Raw genomic sequence first — 25,463 nt, 5'->3', positions numbered from 1 at the left:
ACACACTTGTCTCAGTTTCTAGCACTGTCCAAAGTTGTCAACTGTTCTGAAGCATTTAAAATACCACAATTTTTTACTCTCTTTGAAACGATTCATCTGGATAAATAATTGCTCACACGGAATTAAACCCACCATTAAACAAGAAAATAAGCTTTTTCTTAAATCAAGATTAAACACAGAATCTATGGAACTCACTCATACATTGCTCACTAGTTTACTAGTTTGACTTTTAAAATTACAACTTTTAATCTAAAAGAATTTTCAGATTTAGAAAACATTTATCTGGATTTCTGCAAATAACATTTAAAAAAAATAATTAAATGAAAACCTCATACCCGTTTCTCCATTTTTAGCCATGCATATGTATCTTTTACAATATACCGTAATCCAAAGAACCAAGTTTCACGCAATCCAATTGTTCGACACACCAAGTCAAACAGATCCTTCCCTTTCCATTTCACCTACAAAATGAAAAAGAATAGAATTTAAAATACAAATTTGTAATCGCTTATCTTACTTTTGATATTAAATAAGACATGCATTTCTTCGCCCGGTCAACTAATCTTGGGCTAGTAAAGATGAAATGGTTGAGGCTTCCACTAAAGCTAGCAGACAGGAATACTGACCGATGTGGAACTGGACTTTTACCAATTGGGAAGGCCCCTTATTCAACACTTATTCAGCGTTAACATGGTTGATTGCACAAGGACCATTAAGAGCATAGGCTTTCCAAGGCCTCTGGGAGCTTCAAGGAAGAAATACTTCATACCCGCCAACTTCATACCAACTCATCACCAGATTGCCCAGACTTGGATGATCCCGCATAAAATTCACTAAGAGCCCCATTTATCTCCTTTGTGTTCACAACCCTCTTCCCACTCACAAGCCGCAGAGAGAATCGCCCTAGAGTCGGCCTATCTCTTCGTCCAGCAGGCCAGGTATTTGCTTGGTTTAAAACAGTTTTATTTACAAGGTGTTCACTACAGGTTTCTTCTTCACTCTGGCAGTTTCCTGCACAATTGATCGATGACGTCACTTCCAGTAACGACATGCATTTATTAATTTGACAAAGCTTTGTCAAAGGTCATCTGGACTCGAAACATTAGCTCTTTTCTCTCCCAGACCTGCTGAGATTTTCCAGCATTTTCTCTTTGGTTGCATTTACTAATTAATACACAGTGCTTACTGCAGCTACTGAGACTCAATATAAATGCATAACATTTTGTCCTCCTTTAAATTGAATGTCCCCAACAATTTCAAATAAGTGAAACATGACCAATAATCAAATAACAATAACAAATAAATCATATAGTTTGGAGGTGGTCGCTCTTGAATGGTTGACGTCCGGTGTCTGCTTCTTTGCACTAGTTGTAACCTCTGGCATTCTGGTCTTTGTACGAAAATTATCAGTGGTTGTTTTGACTGGCGTAGACTTTGTAACTAGAGGTTGACTGCTTGGTCTGAAGGTGAAGTGCTGTCTTCCTCAATAGTGTCTGCCGGCTTCAGAGAGGTTCAGGTCAGGACTTCGTTCCGAGCTTTCAGCAGATTCCAATTCTGAAGGATCTGTTCTCTCCATCAACAGCTGGTCTGCATGCTTCCTCCAGATGACAATCTCCTATCTGGGCAGTATACGAGACAGGTCCTGTCTGTGCAAGGATAGTGATAGGAACCCATTTTTCTCCTGTGGAATAATTCCTGGCAAACACTCCTTGGTTTTGTTCTACTTCCCCGCCATTCTATTTGCCTTCTTGTTTCTGTTGAACAACGTTTTTTGTTTTGGTGGTAATACCAAATGTAGTTGTCACTTCATCATTGATAATGCAGAATAGATTTTAGTCATTGAATGTGTGGTATTCCTATACATGAGTCGGAACTGGTTAAGGCATTTCATCGGCAAACCATGCTTTTTGGTCGCTCTCAATGTGTTTCATGGTTTGAACTAAATGTTCTGCTAGTCCATTCGTAGCAGGATGGTATGGTGCAGACCTAATATGTTCAATTCCATTCTCTTTCAAGTAACTTCCAAATTCTCAGTGAATCCAAACCTATTAAAGATTTCTCCTGGTCTCTCAATCATCTTTTCTGATGAAGTTGACTCCATTATGGAGACTTCTGGCCACTTTGAACGAGTATCGACCTTTACTAAGAACATATGACCCTCCAAAGGTCTTGTCTAGTCGACGTGCTCCCGTTGCCTAGTCTCTTTTCGCCATTCCCAAGAATATAGCTGTGCTAATGGTGGCAGGTTTCGTGAAGTACGTGTTCCAGCTTTCTCTTTCATCTCCACATCAAATACAGGCCACCAGTGATAACTTTTCACTATTTCTTTCATGCGCACAATTCCGCAATGGCCCTTGCGCAAGTTTTAAGCTCATCTTCTCAATGGTGGCAGAATTATCACTGTGAGCCTCCAAAGAAGACATCCTGACTGTACAGACAACTCCAATCTTCTAGTGGAGTACAACTTCAAGTCAGGTTTTAGTTCACAGAATCCTAGATACCCCTTTCAACAAATCAACAACCTGAGCTTCAGCCTCTTTTTTAAACACCTCCAACTCAATAATTGCTCCGCAAAGGGTGGCTACTCTCGTCCACCTTGTTCATTATGTCTAAAGCACATGCAGGAGCTTTGCTTCTAAGTATTCTTTCCCAACTTTGGTTAATTTATTTTCCCTCCGGGGTGATTAGCAAGTGCTGTTTGAAGTCCGTGTCACCAGTTTTGGTGTTATGTATTTGGGAGAACTGACACTAGGCAGCATGGAGGGTCAAAAAACTAACGCAGGTTTATTTACAAGATGTGTTCACTACAGGCTGCTTTATCACTCTGGTAGTTGCTAGGCACTAGCAATCTGTGTTGTCACATCCAGGACAACTTGCATATATTAATATGCAGTTACTAAGACTTAATATAAATACATAACACTCCTGATGACCGCACAGCTGAAATGCCTCAACAATCGGCATTGGGAATCATTAGCATACTGTCAGCACTGGAAAAACATAACTCAGCAAGAATCACATTGCCTCTAGTATGAAGGGGATAAAAGCAAAAACCAAAAACACATGAATTAAACATGAAAACGATTACGATACAATATGTCTTTACTCCCTCCTTAGACTAATTACACACCGGGTTTAGGATTAACACGGATTAGAAAGTACATCTTCATATACAATGGTCTCATTCACAGAAAGTTCCTCTGAACCCTAAGTGAATGTTTGTGGATGTCTCATCAGGATCCCCACCAGATGACTGTCAAGTGAGATTTTCCAAACACCACTCCACACGCTTTAAATCTTCTCTCAATTATGCTTTCCCTTAGCAGTTTTCAGTCTGAAATCCAGTCCAGGTTTTCCAAATTACACGTTTAAACAAAGCTTCAGCTCCACTTTTAACAGCGAATCTAGTTCAGGATTTTACATCAACCCCATTAGGTTTCCTTTATCTTCCAAACTCTGGAGATGCAGCCACTGATTTCCATGGTTATTTCAACTCATGTTCCCCAGGATGCAGTAAAATCTTACAAACATGAAAATCACTTCAGATATCTTTCTGGCAGCTCTGCTTTCTCGCTCAATCTGTCTTTACTGAACAGTCCACTGTTCTAGTACCATTAACCTCAGACTTCTTGGAAACAGCTCTTCTTTTCTCTACTTTCCTTAGCTGGACTTTACATTTACGGCATCTATTTTTATAACTATTACTCCATTGTATGGCTTTTCTTCTAGCAAAGACTTCTAAACCAATTGCTTCTAGCAGAGCCTGTCTTCAACTGTATCAAATTAACTAAATTAACTTAAAGGCTCTCTAGCTTACAAGGCCTTAGTTGCGAAGCAACCACTGCTGATTTATGTATTCTTCACACCGTAGTCAGAACACAACCAGCCCCCACACATACCAATACCTGTGTCCAGCATGAACCTAACAATAGGTTTTACCCTTCCAGTCACAGAAAAATGGGTGGGTTCTTCTGGCTGTTCACAGTGGTGGATTCTTAGCAGTTCCACTGTCGGCGCACCGCTCTGGGGGTTTCGCAGCGGCGAGGGGGGATTTCAATAGGACACCCCGTTGAATACAACAGGACCAAAGCATGCTGTTGAGCAACTGGTGAGTCGCCCTCTGCTGCTTGAAAACATGCCATGAAGGGGGAAGGAAAATCCCTCCCATTAAATTAAACTAATTTTAAAACTATACCTCAATTCTAATATTTACCAATATAAATATAAATTACTTAAAACTACCTTTGTTTTCCTAACACCACCAAAAAATACACAATTGGCCATAAATAAATGATGAGTCTGACCATTTGATACACTAGATAAGGAGCGCCTGTAGGATCTGAACTTATGTTTTGTCTCATCTGAAAATATGCACTTTTAAAAAAAACATTTTATTGAGGTATTGTTTTGGCATTGTAACAGCAGCAATATAAACAATGTACATGAAAATATAAACATAGTGCAAATACCACCCCCCCCCCCCGCCCCCCCCGCTGACGATTAATTCTCCGCAAAGAAGTCGATGAATGGTTGCCACCTTCGGGCGAATCCTAACAGTGACCCTCTCAAGGCGAACTTAATTTTCTCCAAACAGAGAAAGCTAGCCATGTCCGGTAGCCAGGTCTCCGACTTCGGGGGCCTCGAGTCCCTCCATGCTTGTAATACCCACCTCCGGGCTACCAGAGAAGCAAAGGCCAGAACGTCTGCTCTTTCTCCTCCTGGATTCCCGGATCCTGCGACACCCCGAAAATCGCCACCTCTGGACTCAATGCCACCCTTTGTTTTTAATACCTTGGAGCAAACCCCTGCCAAAATTCCCTCAGCTTTGGACATGCCAGAACATGTGGACATGGTTCCCAGGTCCTCCCGCACATTTTGCGCACCTATCTTCCGCCCCAAAGAATCTGCTCATCCGGGCCACTGTCACGTGGGCCCGGTGAACGACCTTGAATTGAATCAGGCCGAGTCTGGCACAAGTTGCGGCCGCGTTGACTCTACTCAACGCGTCCGCCCAAAGGTCCTCCTCTATCTCTCCCCCCAGTTTCTCCTCCCACTTTTGCTTCAGCTCCTCGGTCTGCGTCTCCTCTGATCCCATAAGTTCCTTGTAAATGTCAGAAACGCTCCCCTCACCTATCTATCCTCTGGAAACTACCCTGTCCTGAATCCCCCTTAGTGGCAGGAGTGGGAAGGTTGATACCGGTCTACGCAGAAAGTCCCGCACCTGTAGATAACAAAATTTGTTCCCCCCCACCAATGCAAACTTCTCCTCCAGTGCCCTCATACTTGGAAAGCTTCCCTCTATAAACAAGTCCCCCATCCTCTAAATCCCCCCTCTCAGCCATATTCGGAACCCCCCCCCGTCCATCCTCCCCGGGGCAAACCGGTGATTATCACAGATTGGGGACCAGACCGATGCTCCTTCCGCTCCCACACGTCTCCTCCATTGACCCCGGACTCTCAAGGCCGCCACCACCACAGGGCTGGTGGAGTACCGTGCCGGCGGGAAAGGCAGAGGCGCAGTTTGAAAATATGCACTTCTGACAATGCAGTACTTCTGAGTATTATACTGAAGTGCAGCCCCAGATTTGAATGGAGCTTGAGCAAATATTCTCACAAAAAGGTACTGCGAAACAAAAATATAGACATTTCAAGGGACTGTGCATCCGCAGTGATTAGTAAAATGCTCCCCTTCAATTTAATAGAAAAACTGTGTATTTCCTAGAGCGCTCCTGCAAGTCCAATAGTGGTTGGTGCCTGTGAACAATATTATTTTAAAAAAAAATGTTTTTAAATATATTTTATTGAAAATTTTTGGTCAACCATCACAGTACATTGTGTATCCTTTACACAGTAATATAACAGTATAAATACCAATGACCTGTTTTATAAACAAAGAATAAATAATATATAACAAAAACAAAAACTAAAACTAAATGGCAACTGCCTTGTCTCAGATAAACACTCTCCAAAAATATGATTTAACAGTCCAATATACAATTATTTATTGCAACGACCTATACATATTATACATATATATTAACAACCCTGAGAGTCCTTCTGGTTCCTCCCCCCCCCCCCCCCCCCACCTGGGCTGCTGCTGCTACCTTCTTCTTTTCCATTCCCTCTATCTTTCTGTGAGGTATTCGACGAACGGTTGCCACCGCCTGGTGAACCCTTGAGCCGATCCCCTTAGGACGAACTTAATCCGTTCCAGCTTTATAAACCCTGCCATGCCATTTATCCAGGTCTCCACCCCCGGGGGCTTGGCTTCCTTCGACATCAACAGTATCCTGCACCGGGCTACGAGGGACGCAAAGGCCAAAACATCGGCCTCTCTCGCCCCCTGTACTCCCGGCTCTTGTGCAACCCCAAATATAGCCAACCCCTAGCTTGGTTCGACCAGGACCCCCACTACTTTCGAAAGCACCTTTGTCACCCCCACCCAGAACCCCTGTAGTGCCGGACATGACCAGAACATGTGGATGTGATTCGCTGGGCTTCTCGAGCATCTCGCACACCTATCCTCTACCCCAAAAAATTTACTGAGCCGTGCTCCAGTCATATTCGCCCTGTGTAACACCTTAAATTGAATCAGGCTCAGCCTGGCACACGAGGACGATGAGTTTACCCTACTTAGGGCATCCGCCCACAGCCCCTCCTCAATCTCCTCCCCCAGCTCTTCTTCCCATTTCCCTTTCAGCTCATCTACCATAATCTCCCCCTCGTCCCTCATTTCCCTATATATATCTGACACCTTACCGTCCCCCACCCATGTCTTTGAGATCACTCTGTCCTGCACCTCATGCGTCGGGAGCTGCGGGAATTCCCTCACCTGTTGCCTCGCAAAAGCCCTCAGTTGCATATACCGGAATACGTTCCCTTGGGGCAACCCATATTTCTCGGTCAGCGCTCCCAGACTTGCGAACTTCCCATCCACAAACAGATCTTTCAGTTGCGTTACTCCTGCTCTTTGCCATATTCCAAATCCCCCATCCATTCTCCCCGGGGCAAACCTATGGTTATTTCTTATCGGGGACCCCACCAAGGCTCCAGTCTTTCCCCTATGCCGTCTCCACTGTCCCCAAATTTTCAAAGTCGCATCCACCACCGGGCTTGTGGTGTATTTCTTCGGTGAGAACGGCAATGGGGCCGTCACCATAGCTTGTAGGCTAGTCCCCCCTACAGGACGCCCTCTCCAATCTCTTCCACGCCGCTCCCTCCTCTTCCCCCATCCACTTACTCACCATTGAGATATTGGCGGCCCAGTAGTACTCACTTAGGCTCGGTAGTGCCAGCTCCCCCCTATCCCTACTACGCTGTAAGAATCCCTTCCTCACTCTCGGGGTCTTCCCGGCCCACACAAAACTCATGATACTCTTTTCGATCCTTTTGAAAAAAGCCTTCGTGACCACCGGGAGGCACTGAAACACAAGGAGAAATCTCGGGAGGACTACCATTTTAACCGCCTGCACCCTCCCTGCCAGTGACAGGGATACCATGTCCCATCTCTTGAAGTCCTCCTCCATTTGTTCCACCAATCGCGTTAAATTTAACCTATGCAATGTACCCCAATTCTTGGCTATCTGGATCCCCAAGTAACGAAGGTCCCTTGTTACCTTCCTCGGCGGAAAGTCCTCTATTTCTCTGCTCTGCTCCCATGGATGCACCACAAACAACTCACTTTTCCCCATGTTCAGTTTATATCCTGAGAATTCTCCAAACTCCAGAAGTGTTCGCATTATCTCTTGCATCCCCTCCGCCGGCTCCGCTACATATAACAACAAATCATCCGCATACAGAGATACCCGGTGTTCTTCTCCTCCTCTAAGTACTCCCCTCCACTTCTTGGAACCCCTCAATGCTATTGCCAGGGGCTCAATCGCCAGTGCAAACAATAATGGGGACAGAGGGCATCCCTGCCTTGTCCCTCGGTGGAGCCGAAAGTATGCAGATCCCAGTCCATTCGTGACCACACTCGCCACTGGGGCCCTACACAACAGCTGCACCCATCCAACATATTCATCTCCAAAATCAAATCTCCTCAGCACCTCCCACAGATAATCCCACTCCACTCTATCAAATGCTTTCTCGGCATCCATCGCCACCACTATCTCCGCTTCCCCCTCTGGTGGGGGCATCATCATTACCCCTAGCAGCCTCCGTATATTCGTATTCAGCTGTCTCCCCTTCACAAACCCAGTTTGGTCCTCATGGACCACCCTCGGGACACAATCCTCTATCCTCATTGCCATTACCTTGGCCAGAATCTTAGCGTCTACATTTAGGAGGGAAATAGGTCTATAGGACCCGCATTGCAGCGGGTCCTTTTCCTTCTTTAGGAGAAGCGATATCGTTGCCTCAGACATAGTCGGGGGCAGCTGTCCCCTTTCCTTTGCCTCATTAAAGGTCCTCATCAGTAGCGGGGCGAGCAAGTGCACATATTTCCTGTAAAATTCAACTGGGAATCCATCCGGTCCCGGAGCCTTCCCCGCCTGCATGCTCCTAATTCCTTTCACTACTTCCTCTATTTCAATCTGTGCTCCCAGTCCCACCCTTTCCTGCTCCTCCACCTTGGGAAATTCCAGCTGGTCCAGAAAGCCCATCATTCTCTCCCTCCCATCCGGGGGTTGAGCTTCGTATAATTTTTTATAAAATGCCTTGAACACTCCATTCACTCTCTCCGCTCCCCTCTCCATCTCTCCTTCCTCATCCCTCACTCCCCCTATTTCCCTCGCTGCTCCCCTTTTCCTCAATTGGTGGGCCAGCAACCTGCTCGCCTTCTCCCCATATTCGTACTGTACACCCTGTGCCTTCCTCCACTGTGCCTCTGCAGTACCCGTTGTCAGCAAGTCAAATTCTACGTGTAGCCTTTGCCTTTCCCTGTACAGTCCCTCCTCTGGTGCCTCCGCATATTGCCTGTCCACCCTCAGAAGTTCTTGCAGCAACCGCTCCCGTTCCCTCCTCTCCTGCTTTCCTTTATGTGCCCTTATTGATATCAGCTCCCCTCTAACCACTGCCTTCAGCGCCTCCCAGACCACTCCCACCTGGACCTTCCCATTATCATTGAGTTCCAAGTACTTTTCAATGCACCCCCTCACCCTTAGACACCCCCCCTTCATCTGCCATTAGTCCCATGTCCATTCTCCAGGGTGGGCGCCCTTCTGTTTCCTCCCCTATCTCCAAGTCCACCCAATGTGGAGCATGATCCGAAATGGCTATAGCCGTATACTCCGTTCCCCTCACATAGAACATAGAACATAGAAAATACAGCACAGAACAGGCCCTTCGGCCCACGATGTTGTGCCGAACCTTTGTCCTAGATTAATCATAGATTATCATTGAATTTACAGTACAGAAGGAGGCCATTCAGCCCCCCGAGTCTGCACCGGCCGCCGGAAAGAGCACCCCACCCAAACTCAACACCTCCACCCAACACCAAGGGCAATTTGGACATTAAGGGCAATTTATCATTGGCCAATTCACCTAACCCACACATCTTTGGATTGTGGGAGGAAACCGGAGCACCCGGAGGAAACCCACGCAGACACGGGGAGGACGTGCAGACTCCACACAGACAGTGACCCAAGCCGGAATCGAACCTGGGACCCTGGAGCTGTGAAGCAATTGTGCTATCCACAATGCTACCGTGCTGCCCTTGAGAACAAATAAATCTACACTATATCATTTTACCGTAATCCATGTACCTATCCAATAGCTGCTTGAAGGTCCCTAATGTTTCCGACTCAACTACTTCCACAGGCAGTGCATTCCATGCCCCCACTACTCTCTGGGTAAAGAACCTACCTCTGATATCCCTCCTATATATTCCACCTTTCACCTTAAATTTATGTCCCCTTGTAATGGTTTGTTCCACCCGGGGAAAAAAATCTCTGACTGTCTACTCTATCTATTCCCCTGATCATCTTATAAACCTCTATCAAGTCGCCCCTTATCCTTCTCCGTTCTAATGAAAAAAGGCCTAGCACCCTCAACCTTTCCTCGTAAGACCTACTCTCCATTCCAGGCAACATCCCGGTAAATCTTCTTTGCACCTTTTCCAAAGCTTCCACATCCTTCCTAAGATGAGGCGACCAGAACTGTACACAGTACTCCAAATGTGGCCTTACCACATCATCACCTCACGGCTCTTAAATTCAATCCCTCTGTTAATGAACGCGAGCACACCATAGGCCTTCTTCACAGCTCTATCCACTTGAGTGGCAACTTTCAAAGATGTATGAACATAGACCCCAAGATCTCTCTGCTCCTCCACATTGCCAGAAACTCTACCGTTAACCCTGTATTCCGCATTCATATTTGTCCTTCCAAAATGGACAACCTCACACATTTCAGGGTTAAACTCCATCTGCCACTTCTCAGCCCAGCTCTGCATCCTATCTATGTCTCTTTGCAGCCGACAACAGCCCTCCTTACTATCCACAACTCCACCAATCTTCGTATCGTCTGCAAATTTACTGACCCACCCTTCAACTCCCTCATCCAAGTCATTAATGAAAATCACAAACAGCAGAGGACCCAGAACTGATCCCTGCGGTACGCCACTGGTAACTGGGATCCAGGCTGAATATTTGCCATCCACCACCACTCTCTGACTTCTATCGGCTAGCCAGTTCGTTATCCAACTGGCCAAATTTCCACTATCCCATGCCTCCTTACTTTCTGCATAAGCCTACCATGGGGAACTTTATCAAATGCCTTACTAAAATCCATGTACACTACATCCACTGCTTTACCTTCATCCACATGCTTGGTCACCTCCTCAAAGAATTCAATAAGATTTGTAAGGCAAGACCTACCCCTCACAAATCCGTGCTGACTATCCCTAATCAAGCAGTGTCTTTCCAGATGCTCAGAAATCCTATCCTTCAGTACCCTTTCCATTACTTTGCCTACCACCGAAGTAAGACTAACTGGCCTGTAATTCCCAGGGTTATCCCTAGTCCCGTTTTTGAACAGGGGCACGACATTCGCCACTCTCCAATCCCCTGGTACCACCCCTGTTGACAGTGAGGACGAAAAGATCATTGCCAACGGCTCTGCAATTTCATCTCTTGCTTCCCATAGAATCCTTGGATATATCCCGTCAGGCCCGGGGGACTTGTCTATCCTCAAGTTTTTCAAAATGCCCAACACATCTTCCTTCCTAACAAGTATTTCCTCGAGCTTACCAATCTGTTTTGCACTGTCCTCTCCAACAATATCGCCCCTCTCATTTGTAAATACAGAAGAAAAGTACTCGTTCAAGACCTCTCCTATCTCTTCAGACTCAATACACAATCTCCCGCTACTGTCCTTGATCGGACCTACCCTCGCTCTAGTCATTCTCTTATTTCTCACATATGTGTAAAAGGCCTTGGGGTTTTCCTTGATCCTACCCGCCAAAGATTGTTCATGCCCTCTCTTAGCTCTCCTAATCCCTTTCTTCAGTTCTCTCCTGGCTATCTTGTATCCCTCTGTTCCTCCACATCTCTGCTACTATTGGGGGGCCTATAGAAAACTCCTAACAAGGTGACTGCTCCTTTCCTATTTCCTATTTCTGACTTCGGGATCAACGCCCTTCCCAAAACAAAAAAGTCTATTCACGAATAGACTTTGTGGACATAGGAGAAAAACGAAAACTCCTTACTCCTAGGTCTGCTAAATCTCCACGGGTCTACTCCTCCCATCTGCTCCATAAAATCTTTAAGCACCTTGGCTGCTGCCGGCCTCCTTCCAGTCCTGGACCTCGACCTGTCCAGCCCTGGTTCCAACACCGTATTGAAATCTGCCCCCATTACCAACTTTCCCACCTCTAGGTCCGGGATGCGTCCTAGCATACGCCTCATAAAATTGGCATCATCCCAGTTCGGGGCATATACGTTTACCAAAACCACCGTCTCCCCCTGTAGTTTGCCACTCACTTGGAAGACCAAGAATCCTTAGGTTGTTCCTCCTCGCATTGTTCTCCAGCGCCTCCAGCCTTTCCACACATCGTTTATGGTGTGCCTCGTGCATCTCCGTCTTCACCACCAGGCCCTGTATGTCATCCTCATTCTCGGCAGCCTTTGCCTTCACGACCCGAAGCTCCCGCTCCTGGGTCTTTTGCTCCTCCTTTAGCCCTTCGATCGCCTGTAATATCGGGGCCAACAGCTCCTTCTTCATTTCCTTTTTGAGTTCTTCCACGCAGCGTTTCAAAAACTCGTGTTGTTCAGGGCCCCATATTAAACTGCCACCTTCCGACGCCATCTTGGTTTTTGCTTGCCTTCCTTGCCGCTGCTCTAAAGGATCCACCACAATCCGGCCACCTTCCTCTCCTTTTTTCATCCGTATCCAGGGGGGATTCCCTTCTGGTTCACCGCACAGTACTTTTAGCCGTTAAAATTGCCGTTGGGGCTCTTATTAGGAGCCCAAAAGTCCGTTCCACCGGGAGCTGCCGAAACGTGCGACTCAGCTGGTCATCGCCGCACCCGGAAGTCCTGTGAACAATATTATAAGAGATCTCTTCGTCCTCCATTCCGTATGTGAAGTACAAAAGACCAAGTTGAAGTAAGGAAATATCTTGCATTTGTAGCATGTTATTAACATCCTCAGAATGCTCCAAAGTGCTTTACAGTCAATTAGTTACTTTTGAAATGTAATCACAGTTGCTATGCAGGCAGACAAACCCAGACAATGTTGGAATGCACAGAATATCTGGAAAGAGTCAGGAATTTTTTTAATTTTTTTAAATTGTATTCTCATTTTCAACGTTTTCATCATACAAAAGAAAACAAACAAAAACAAGTACAATACCAATCCCCCAAACAGCACCCCATTCAGAATATAGACCAAAACATCACCCGCACATTCCATTTCTTTTCATTAAAACAGTAAAAAATATACAAACGGTACAAACACTAAATCTGTGTTGGAGAAAAAGGATACCCTCCCCTTGGTACCAACGCACGGGGACGGGGGGGGGATACTCTGATTATTAAAACAGTTCACAACGTCCGGTTGCGGTGATGCACTGCTAAGCCGCACGTTTCGGCAGCTCCCGTTCCAACAAACTTTTGGGCTCTTATCGGGAGCCCCAACTGAATTTTTTTTCGATCTAACCCAGTGTGGGGTGACGAAGGAAGGAGTCCCCCCGGGTGTGTATGGAAAGGAGCGGCGGTCGTGGCCAGATTGCGAAGGATCCTTTGGAGCGGCGGCAGAGAAAAGGGAGAAGCAAGATGGCGGCGGATGGAGCCCAGATGGTATGGGGCCCGGACCAGCAGGAGTTTCTCCGACGATGTGTGGAGGAGCTCAAGAAAGAGGTGCTGGCGCCGATGCTACTGGCAATCGAGGGACTGAAGGAAACACAAAAGGTCCAGGCGATGGAGCTCCGTGGAGTGAAGGCAAAGGCAGCCGAGAATGAAGGTGAGATACAGGGCCTGGTGGTAAAAACGGAGACACACAAGGCACTACACAAGAGGTGCATAGAAAGGCTGGAAGCCCTGGAGAACAGCTCGAGGAGGAAAAACCTACGGATTCTGGGTCTCCCCGACGGAGCAGAGGGAGCTGATGTTGGGGCTTATGTGAGCGCGATGCTCCACACACTAATGGGAGCTGAGGCCCCAACGGGCCCCCTGGAAGTGGAGGGAGCGTACCGTGTCCTCGTGAGAAGACCAAAGGCAGGTGAAACACCAAGAGCAATTGTGGTGAAGTTCCATCGCTACAGGGACAGAGAGATGGTCCTGAACTGGGCCAAGAAGGCACGGAGCAGCAAATGGGAGAATGCGGTGATACGTGTGTATCAGGACTGGAGTGCGGAAATGGCGAGAAGGATGGCGAGCTTTAACCGGGCCAAGGCGGTGCTCCATAGGAAGAAAATAAAATTTGGGATGCTGCAGCCGGCGCGATTGTGGGTCACGCACCAGGGCAAGCACCACTACTTCGAGACGGCGGATGAGGCATGGACATTCATCCAAGAAGAGAAACTAGACTAGATTTGAGAGTTTGATGTTTGGAGAGAAGCAGCGAAGTGGTGGTACAGAAATGTAAAGTGGGGAAAGGGGAGGGCTATTGTACAGCAATGTTGGACGGGGAATTTTTCTCCCCCCGATGGGGGGGGGGGGGGAGACACACGAAGAAATGTGGGCGCCGGTGGGAAAAGGGACAGGGAAGGGGAATGAGGGAACTGGGCCATAGGGGGCGGGGCCGAGAGGAAAGCACGGGTATTTTCCCGCGCTATGGAAATTATAGCAGGAAAACTGGAGCAGGAAGGAAGGGAGCCCCACACGCAGGGAGGTCAAAGAGTGAACGGGGGAAGCCGAGGTCAGCCAGAGTTAGCTGAATTCCGGAAGCAATATGGGGGGAGTAACCAAGCTAGCGGGGGATCTAGCCGGGGGTGGGGGAGAAATTAACTGGGTTGCTGCTGCTGAGTGCAAGGGCGAGCTGGTAAGAGATGAGGTGGTCGGGGCGGGAAGACGCTGCCTGGGGGACAGACGGGTGCGCGGGACCTGGATGAGGAGATGGCCTAAAAAAGGGGGTGGCTAGTCGACGAGGGGGGGGGGGGTGAATGGCCCCCCCAATCCGGCTGATCTCGTGGAATGTGAGATGCTTAAATGGGCCGATTAAGAGGGCACGGGTGTTTGCGCACTGAAAGAGACTGAAGGCGGACGTAGTCATGCTCCAGGAGACGCACCTGAAGGTGGCGGATCAGGTTAGACTAAGAAAAGGATGGGTGGGACAGGTATTCCACTCAGGGTTGGACGCGAAAAACAGAGGGGTGGCAATATTGGTGGGGAAACGTGCATCATTCGAGGCTAAGAATATAGTGGTGGACTGTGGGGGCAGATATGTGATGGCGAATGGCAGACTGTAGGGAGAGGCGGTTGTGCTGGTGAATGTATATGCCCCGAACTGGGATGACGCGGGATTCATGAAGCGAATGCTGGGACGTATCCCGGACCTGGAGGTGGGAAATTTGATAATGGGGGGGGGGATTTTAACACAGTGCTGGATCCAGGGCTAGACCGGTCCAGATCCAGGACCGGGAGAAGGCCGGCAGCGGCCAAGATGCTTAAGGGATTTATGGAACCAATGGGGGGAGTGGATCCGTGGAGATTCGCCAGGCCGATGGCTAAAGAGTTCTCTTTCTTCTCCCACGTCCATAAGGTATACTCCCGGATAGACTTTTTCGTTTTGGGAAGGGCACTGATCCCGAAAGTGGCAGGAACGGAGTACTCGGCCATAGCCGTTTCAGACCACGCCCCGCATTGGGTGGATCTGGAACTAGGAGAGGAAAGGGAGCAGCGCCCACTCTGTCGACTAGATATGGGACTACTGGCGGACGAAGGGGTCTGCGGAAGGGTGAGGGGGTGTATTGAGCGATACCTGGAGGTCAACGACAATGGGGAGGTTCAGGTGGGTGTAGCATGGGAAGCGCTGAAGGCGGTGGTTAGAGGAGAGCTGATCTCCATCAGAGCCCACAAGGGGAAACAAGAGGGCAAAGAAAGAGAGAGATTAGTGGGTGGATAAAAAATATGCGGAGGCCCCAGACGAAGGGCTATACAGAGAAAGACGAAGACTACAGACGGAGTTTGACCTGCTGACCACGGGAAAGGCAGAGGCACAGTGCAGGAAGGCACAGGGGATGCAATACGAGTATGGGGAAAAGGCGAGCCGGCAGTTGGCCCACCAACTTCGGAAGAGGATGGCGGCGAGAGAGATCGGGGGGAGTTAGGGACGAAACGAGAAATATGGAGCAGAGAGCAGGGAAAGTGAACGCGGTGTTCAAGACCTTTTATGAGAGGCTATATAAGTCCCAACCCCCGGGGGGGAAAAGAAGGAATGCTACACTTTCTGGACCAGCTAAGGTTCCCGAAGGTGAAGGGGCAGGAGGTGGCAGGTCTGGGGGCGTCAATCGAGGTGGATGAGGTGATTAAAGGACTGGGGAACATGCAGGCAGGGAAGGCCCCGGGACCAGACGGGTTTCCGGTGGAATTCTACAGGAAGTATATGGATCTGTTGGCCCCGCTTTTGGCGAGAACCTTTATTGAGGCTAAGGAAAGGGGGATGCTACCCCCGACAATGTCGGAGGCGACGATATCGCTAATCCTGAAACGAGATAAAGACCCGCTGCAATGTGGGTCATACAGGCCTATCTCACTCCTAAATGTAAATGCCAAACTGCTGGCCAAAGTGATGGCGACAAGGATAGAGGACTGCGTCCCAGGGGTGGTGCATGACAATCAGACAGGGTTTGTAAAGGGGAGACAACTGAATGTTAATGTACGAAGGTTGCTGGGGGTGATGATGACGCCCCCACCGGAGGGGGAGGCAGAGATAGTGGCGGCGATGGATGCAGAGAAGGCATTCGATAGGGTGGAGTGGGACTATCTGTGGGAGGTGCTGAAGAGGTTTGGGTTCGGTGAGGGGTTTATTAGATGGGTCAGACTCTTATATGGGGCCCCGATGGCAAGCGTAGTCACAAACTGGCAAAGATCGGGGTATTTTCGGCTACATAGGGGTACAAGACAAGGGTGTCCCCTGTCCCCGTTACTGTTCGCGTTGGCAATTGAACCACTGGCCATAGCGCTGAGGGATTCTAAGAAGTGGAGGGGGGGTGCTTAGAGGGGGAGAGGAACACAGAGTGTCACTCTACGCAGATGATCTACTGCTATACGTTGCGGACCCGGTAGAGGGGATGCCAGAAGTAATGCAGATACTTAGGGAGTTTGGAGAGTTCTCGGGATACAAACTAAATATGGGGAAGAGCGAGCTTTTTGTAACGCACCCCGGGGAACAGGGTAGGGGGATAGATGCTCTGCCGCTGAGGAGAGTGGTAAGGAACTTCCGATACCTGGGGATCCAGGTGGCCAGGAACTGGGGAACCCTGCATAGACTTAACCTGACGCGACTGGTGGAGCAGATGGAGGAGGACTTTAAGAGGTGGGATATGGTGCCGCTGTCGCTGTCGGGCAGAGTGCAGGCAGTTAAAATGGTGGTCCTCCCGAGGTTTCTTTTCGTGTTTCAGTGCCTCCCCATTCTGATCACAAAGGCCTTTTTTAAAAAAAATAGATAGGAGCATTACGAGCTTTGTGTGGGCAGGAAAGACCCCGAGAGTAAAGAGGGGGTTCCTGCAGCGCAGTAGGGAGAGAGGGGGACTGGCGCTGCCGAGTTTGAGCGACTACTATTGGGCCGCCAATGTGTCGATGGTCTGTAAGTGGATGAGGGAGGAAGAGGGAGCAGCGTGGAAGAAGCTGGAGATGGCGTCCTGTAAGGGAACGAGCCTAAAAGCGCTGGTGACGGCGCCGCTGCCGCTCTCCCCGAAAAGGTACACCACAAACCCAGTGGTGGTGGCAGCAACCTTGATGATCTGGGGGCAGTGGAGGCGACACAGGGGAGTGACGGGTGCCTCGGTGTGGTCCCCGATAAGGAATAACCACAGGTTTGTCCCAGGGAGGATGGATGGGGGGTTCCAGTGTTGGCAACGAGCAGGAATTAGGAAGTTGAGGGACCTGTTTATAGACGGGACTTTTGCAAGTCTGGGAGCGCTAGAAGACAAATATAAGTTGCCCCCAGGGAACGCCTTCCGATATATGCAAGTGAGGGCATTTACGAGGCAACAGGTGAGGGAATTTCCGCAACTCCCGACGCAGGGGATCCAAGATAGAGTGATTTCGGGGGCATGGGTAGGAGTGGGCAAAGTGTCCGAAATATACCGGGAGATGAGGGACGAGGGGGAGGCGATGATAGAGGAGCTGAAGGGAAAATGGGAAGAAGAGCTGGGGGAAGAGATTGAGGAGGGGCTATGGGCGGATGCCCTAAGTATGGTAAATTCCTCGTCCTCCTGTGCCAGGCTTAGCCTGATTCAATTTAAGGTTCTACATAGAGCACATATGACGGGAGCAAGACTGAGCAGGTTTTTAGGGGTCGAGGACAGGTGTGGGAGGTGCTCAGGAAGCTCGGCGAACCACACACACATGTTCTGGTCGTGTCCGGCACTGCATGAGTTCTGGGGGGGTGTGGCAAGGGTAATTTCAAAGGTGGTGAAGGTCCAGGTCAAGCCAGGCTGGGGATTAGCTATATTTGGGGTTGCAGAAGAACCGGGAGTGCAGGAGGCGAAAGAGGTCGATATTTTGGCCTTTGCATCCCTAGTAGCCCGGCGTAGGATTCTACTCATGTGGAAGGAAGCGAAACCCCCGGGCGTGGAGGCCTGGATAAACGACATGGCAGGGTTCATAAGATTGGAACGAATAAAATTTGTGTTGAGAGGATTGGCTCAGGGGTTCTCCAGGCGGTGGCAAACGTTCCTTGACTATCTCGCGGAACGATAATGAAAAGATAGAAATGACAGCAGCAGCAACGGGTGGGTGGGGGGGAGCACTATTCTGTGTTTTTGCTATTTGTTTTTCTTTTTTAGTTTTTGTTGTAAGTTCACTATATTATTTAAATAATGTTATTTACCAGTTAATGTATAATCCCTTGTTGAGTTGTAAAAACGGAAAAATTTTTGTTTGAAAAATTTTAATAAAATATACTTATAAAAAAACAGTTCACAACACGGTTGTACAAAAAAACAAACGGTACAAGCACTAAACCTTGCGCTGGAGAGACCAGATACCTCGCCTCTGTACCAACAGAATGGAAAGGAAGGGGGGATAGTGTGGAGAGAGGGGAAAGGAGGGTGGTGGTGGGAGGGAAGGAGTCAAGGTGTTGGTGGAGGGGGCCCAATAGGACACTGCCTGAACTATCTGTGGAGGCAGAAAAACAAAAGAACCTTTGTGATGAATGGTTACTGTACCCTTAATACCATGTAGGTGATGCCACTTTAAGACCGGGTTTGGAACACTGGGGAACTCCGCCTCTGGCTCCGCCCATCAGGGAACCGTATATCAGGTGATGCCTTGTAGGTGCCACTCAGTAAGCACACGTCTCAGTCACTGACTAGTTCTCTGCTTATTAAAGCCTTCATTTACCATTCTACACTCGCGTGTCGTTATTGCGGGTATTACAATTTAATGATGTGGAGATGCCGGCGTTGGACTGGGGTGAGCACAGTACGAAGTCTTACAACACCAGGTTAAAGTCCAACAGGTTTGTTTCGATGTCACTAGCTTTCGGAGCGCTGCTCTTCCTCAGGTGAATGAAGAGGTATGTTCCAGAAACACGTATATAGACAAATTCAAAGATGCCAAACAATGCTTGGAATGTGACCATTAGCAGGTGATTAAATCTTTAGACTTCGTACTGTACAATTTAATAAGCAGATTATGTTAGGATGGACGTGGTCTCAAGCCTGAAAAGCTCAACCTGGAAGCACGGACACCGGAGGCCAAAGAAATTTTTAAGTACTGGCTCCGCTGCTTCGAGGCCTACCTGGAATCCTCGGAAACTCCCGTCCTAGGGCCTCGCAAGCTGCGCCTACTCCACGCCCGGGTGAGCCTTAGAATCTCCGCCATGATCGAGAAAGCGACCACTTACGATGAGGCAATTGAGATCCTGCGTAAGCGTTTCGTCAAACCCATCAACGAGGTACGTGCACGGCACCTGCTCTCTACCTGCCGGCAGCACTCCGGGGAAATAGACGAGTACGTGGAAAAGCTTACCGCGCTGGCCAGGAACTGTAATCATCAGGACGTGACGGCGGAAGTCCACGTGAACCTGCACATCCGAGACGCGTTCAGGTCCGGCATCCTTTCCACCTATATCAGGCAGCGACTCCTCGAAATGGAGCAAAAGACCTTCAGGACACGGTAACGCTCGCCACCTCACTGGAAGTGGGCCGCCACAACCTAGGCACGTACCCCGCGGACCCTGCGAGCCCCCCTCGGACTTCCCCAGACTTGGCCATGCTACGCCCAGACTGGGGGCACACCGTGCTATTTCTGTGGGCAGGGCCAGCACCCACGTCCACGTTGCCCAGCCCCCTCCGCCATCTGCAGCGACTGCGGGAAGAAGGGGCATTTCGCAAGGATCTGCCTGGCCAGGCCCAAGGCCCAGAAACAAAAAGATCACCAGGCCCGAAAATCAAGCTCACAGGCCCGCAGGCCCCGCAACGCGGCTGCGCACCGGCCAGACACGTCCCTTTCTGTCACGTAATCGGCCTCGTGCGAGTCATGGGGGCGGCCATCTTCTAGGTCCGCACGTGCGACCAAAGGAGGCGGCCATTTTGTGAATCGGGCTCGGCTGAGGACTCTGACTACCCGCAACTGGGAGCAATCACCCTCGACCAATCACGGCCAAAGCACCTGCAGAATTCCATGATGCATGTCCAGATCAACTGGCGCGACACTCCAGTCTCTTCGACTCCGGGAGCACGGAGAGCTTTATCCACCCAAAAACGATAAGGCGCCAATGCAGTCACCGAAGTCTGACCCTGAAGTTTGGCGGACCCTTGCCCCCCCCCCCCCCCCCCCCCCCCCCTCACGGTATGCAGCCTTGCAACACTGAAAGTTGCACCCCCCTCACTATTCGCGATCCTCACCCCCGACTGTAAGCCCATCGCCACCAGGAGCCGGCGGTACAGTACCCAAGCTATGACTTTTATCAAGTCAGAGGTCCAGCGTTTACTGGCAAAGTGGGTCATCAATGCTAGCCCCCGCCCCTGGAGAGCAGAAGTGGTGGTAGTACGGTCCGGGGAAAAGAAACGGATGGTCGTGGACTACAGCCAGATCATAAACCGCTTCACGCAGCTCGATGCGTACCCCCTTCCCCGCATAGCAAGGATGGGTCAATCAGATCGCTCAATATCGTGTATTCTCCACTGTCTACCTCAAATCCACCTACCACCAGCTCCCTGTCCGACCGAAAGACCGCACCTATACTGCTTTCGAAGCAGCCGGCCGGCTCTTCCACTTCCTCAGGGTCCCCTTCGGTGTCACAAATGGGGTCTCAGTCTTCCAGAGGGCGATGGATCAAATGGTGGCCTGCGGGCTACTTACCCGTACTTGGACAATGTCACCATCTGCGGCCATGATCAGCAGGACCACGACGCGTACCTTGAGACGTTCCTCCAGACCGCCCGGGCCCTCAACCTGACCTACAATGAGGAAAAATGAGTTTTCCACACAACCCGACTAGCCATCCTCGGTTACGTCGTGGAAAACGGGGTCCTAGGTCCCAACCCCGACCGCATGCGCCCCCTTAAGGAACTTTCCCTTAGCCTCAAGGCCCTCAAACGGTGCTTGGGGCTTTTCTCCTATTACGCCCAGTGGATCCCCAGACATGCGGACAAAGCCCGCCCACTCATAAAGACCACAACATTTCCTCTGACGGCTGAGGCCCGGTCGGTCTTCAGTCGCATCAAGGCCGACATCACCAAGGCCGCCATGCACGCGGTGGACAAAACCATTCCTTTCCAGGTAGAGAGTGATGAGTCAGACATCGCCCTGGCTGCTACCCTCAACCAGGCAGGCAGGCCAGTAGCATTCTTCTCCCGGACACTCACTGCCTCCGAGATTCGGCACTCCGCAGTCGAAAAGGAGGCACAAGCCATTGTGGAGGCTGTGCGGCACTGGAGGCACTACCTAGTCGGTAGGAGGTTCACCCTCGTTACCGACCAATGATCGGCAGCCTTCATGTTTGATAACGCACAACGGGGCAAAATTAGAAATGATAAAATCTTGAGGTGGAGGATCGAACTCTCCACCTACACGTACAATATCAAGTATCGTCCTGCGGAGCTCAATGAGCCCCCAGATGCCCTGTCCCGCGGCACGTGCGCCAACACGCAGAAGGATCGCCTGCGGGCTATCCACAATGAACTCTGTCACCCGGGGGTTACCCGGCTCGCCCACTTTACCAAGTCCCGCAACCTACCTTACTCCACCAAGGAGGTCAAGGCCATGACCAGGGCTTGCCAGATCTGTGCGGAGTGCAAACCGCATTTCTACCGGCTCACCTTGTAAAGGCCTCGGGGCCCTTTAGCGTGGACTTCAAAGGCCCCCTCCCGTCCACCAACCACAATATCTACTTCCTAACAGTCATCGATGAGTTCTCCCGCTTCCCATTCGCCGTCCCCTGCCCCGACATGACCTCGGCCACCGTGATAAAGGCACTACACAGCATCTTCACCCTGTTTGGCTTCCCCGCTTAAATTCACAGCGGCCGGGATACATCGTTCATGAGCGATGGGCTGCGTCAGTATCTGCTCAGCAAGGGCATCGCCTCGAGCAGAACGACCAGTTATAACCCGCGGGGAAATGGGCAGGTGGAGAGGGAGAACGCAACAGTTTGGAAGGCTTTCCTTCTGGCCCTACGGTCGAAAAGTCTCCCAACGACCAGCTGGCAGGAGGTCCTACCCAATGCCCTCCACTCCATTAGGTCACTCCTCTGCACGGCCACGAATGAGACCCCTCACAACTGCTTGTTTGTCTTTCCCATGAAGTCCACCTCCGGGGTCTCGCTTCCACCTTGGCTGACGACTCCGGGACCTGTTCTTCTCTGGAGGCACGCGAGGAGCCATAAAACAGACCCCCTGGTCGACTGCTGCACGCGAACCCCCAATACGCCTACGTTGAGCAGCCCGACGGCAGGCAAGACACGGTTTCCCTCCGGGATCTGCCACCCGCTGGTTCCCCCACTACTGATCTCTCTTCTCCTTCTCCTTCCCCCCCCCCCCCCCCCCCACCCCCACCCCCCCCCCCCCACCCCAAGGACCTGGCACCTGCTGGTTCCCCCATTGATGTCCCGTCCCCCCGGGACTCCTGTCCCGTCGGTAGACACCGACCCCCCCCCCCCCCCCCCCCCCCCACCCACACACTTCCTGCAAGCACCGGCACCGTTACCCCCAGCCACAGCTATTCGCCCAGCTATTCCCCCTGCCCCCCGACCCGAACCAAAGCTCCGACCACTGTGCTCCCGGATGTACTCTCACCAAAGACGTCCGTGTCCGTACCGCACCACCGCCTGAGCTGAGAAGGTCGACGAGAACGATCCAGACGCCGAAAAGACTAGACAGGGTAGCCGTATACAAGGTGACGCCCTGTAGGTGGCACTCAGTAAGCACATGTCTTGGTCACCGACTAGTTCTCTGCTTATTAAAGCCTTCATTTACCATTCTTGTGTCGTTAATAAGGGTACTGCAACCTTCAATTATGATGTGCCAGATTCCGGGAGTCCCCAAGTAAAAAAGAAAATTAAGTCAATCAGTAAACAGTGTAATCAAGAACAACAATAACCCAAAGACCACCTTCCCCCCCTAATGTTCGATGGCAACTAATTCTCTGAAGTGCATAATAAACAGTCCCCATGAACTGTAGAACCCTTCCTTCACCCCCCTCAGCTCAAACCTCACCTTCCTGGGAGTCAGAAATTCCAGTAGATCCCCCTGCCAAGCCAAGGCACAGGGTGGAGAAGCTGACCTCCACCCCAACAGGACCCTCCTCCGGGCAATCAGCGAGGCGAAGGCTAAAGAGGTGAAGTTTCTACTTGTCGGAAAAACTAGAACCGGAGGACACAATCTCACACTAAAGGGACGATCCTTTAAAACAGAGATGAGGAGGAATTTCTTCAGCCAGAAGGTAATGAATCTGTGGAACTCTTTGCCGCAGATGGCTGTGGAGGCCAAATCACGAGTGTCTTTAAGACAGAGATAGACAGGTTCTTGATTAATAAGGGGATTATGAGTTATGGGGAGATGGCAGGAAAATGGGGTTGAGAAAAATATCAGCCAAGATTGAATGGCGGAGCAGACTCAATGGGCCGAGTGGCCCAATTCTGCTCCTATCTCTTATGGTCTTAAAACATCTGTCCCTGCACCCGCCTGCAGCCCGGGCCAGTCTGACATCCCAAAGAACGGTCCTGGTTCCAGGTTCACGTGCATTACTCCCGAGATAACACTGAAAACCTCCCTCCAATGCTTCTCCAGCTTCGGACAGGACCAAAACATATGTATATGCTATGCGGGGCTCCTCCCACAACATTCACATACATCCTCCACTCCCTCAAAGAATCGGCTCACTCTCACCCTCGTGGAGGTGGCCCTATACACTACCTTCAGCGGCATCAGCCCCAACCTCACACGTGAGGTTTAAGCATTAACCCTCCGGAGAACCTCACACGACAAGCAGTCTTCCTAACCTCCCCCAACTCTTCTTCCCACTTGGCTTTGATCCCCTCCAAATACCTCTTCCAGGGGGTCGGCGCTATGGGGAAGCTCTGAACCGCCTTCCTAGCAAAGTCTCGGAGCTGCAGGTCCCCAGACCCTTCCTCTTGCCCCAATCCATATTTCTGCCCCAACTCTTCCAACCTCGCAGAACGTACCCCCAGGAACAAGTCTTTTAATACCCAAATCCCCCTCTCCTCCCATCTCCGAAACCTATCGTCCAGCTTCCTGGCTCAAACCTATGATTCTCCCTAATCGGCGTCTTCCCTGACCCAGCTCCCAGCTTAAAGTGCTGCCTCAACTGCCTCCAAATCTTCAGTGTTACCACCACCCTCGGGCTCTCAGTATTTATCCGGGGCCATCGGTTACCAATGCCCCCAACACCGATCCCCTGCACAGACCCTCCTCCGTTCAAACCCACTGGGACTCCCCCCTCCAACCCAACTCCTCACCTTTTCAGCATTCGCCGCCCAATAGTAATATAATAAATTTGGGAGGCTCAATCCCGCTGCCTGCCACCCTCTCTGCAGGACCACCTTCCTAACCTGGCTACCTTCCACCCCCCATCAAACAAACGAGGTGATCAACTTGTTCACTTGCTTAAAAAAAGGCTTCGGCAAAAAGACCGGCAGGCACTGAAATAGAAACAGAAATTGCGGCAACACATTCATTTTCGCCTGGACCCGACCTGCCAGTGACAGTATCGCACCTTGCCAAATCCGCTTTGACCATCCCCACCAAGCTAGTAAAATTGTACCTATGGAGCTCTCCCCCCCCCCCCCCCGCCCCCCCCCTTCCCAGGCCCGCGCCACCTGCACCCCCAATTACCTGAAGTGGGTTGCTGCTCTGTGAAATGGCATACCTCCCATTCCCGCCCCGGCACCACAAAGTATTCACTCTTTTCCAGGTTTAATTTATATCCGGAAAAAGGCACAAAACTTCGGAGAAGTTCCATTATGTTCTCCAACAATGCACTGAGCTAATATATATCAAACAATAAATCATCTGCGTACAGAGATACCCTATGTTCCACCCCCTCAGTACTATTCCCTTCCACAGTCCCGAGCTCCTTAAAGCAATGGCCAAAGGCTCTATCGCTAATGCAAATAACAGAGGGGATATAGGACACCCTTGCCTGGTTCCCTGGTGCAGAGCAAAGTATCCCAAACTCATACTTTTTGTGTGGACACTTGCCCTCGGTTCCTTATATAGTGGCTGGGTACCCACTCAATGAATCTTGGCCCGATCCCAAAACTCTCAAGATCCGCGATCAAATACCCCCATTCTACTCGATCAAATGCCTTTTCAGCATCCATCGCAACCACCACCTCAGTCTCCTTCCCCTCAGCCGGCGTATTATATTTAATACCCTCCTACTATTTGGGAA

The 25,463-nt window shown here is 50.1% G+C and overlaps 1 protein-coding gene across 3 annotated transcripts in view; it reads right to left on the bottom strand.

The window, feature by feature from the left end:
- Positions 1–25,463, bottom strand: part of nf2b (NF2, moesin-ezrin-radixin like (MERLIN) tumor suppressor b) — a 139,789-nt gene that overhangs the window by 92,506 nt on the left and 21,820 nt on the right. For all 3 annotated transcript variants that reach the window (XM_072469440.1, XM_072469439.1, XM_072469441.1), the window contains exon 3: positions 336–461. In XM_072469440.1, the coding sequence (XP_072325541.1) occupies positions 336–461 (126 nt within the window). The remainder of the gene's footprint in view (positions 1–335; positions 462–25,463) is intronic.

Source organism: Scyliorhinus torazame, chromosome 12, assembly GCF_047496885.1.
Source record: "Scyliorhinus torazame isolate Kashiwa2021f chromosome 12, sScyTor2.1, whole genome shotgun sequence".
Classification (NCBI taxonomy): domain Eukaryota; kingdom Metazoa; phylum Chordata; class Chondrichthyes; order Carcharhiniformes; family Scyliorhinidae; genus Scyliorhinus; species Scyliorhinus torazame.
The sequence above is the reverse complement of the archived record's forward strand: the minus strand, read 5'-3'. Positions and strand labels throughout refer to the sequence as shown.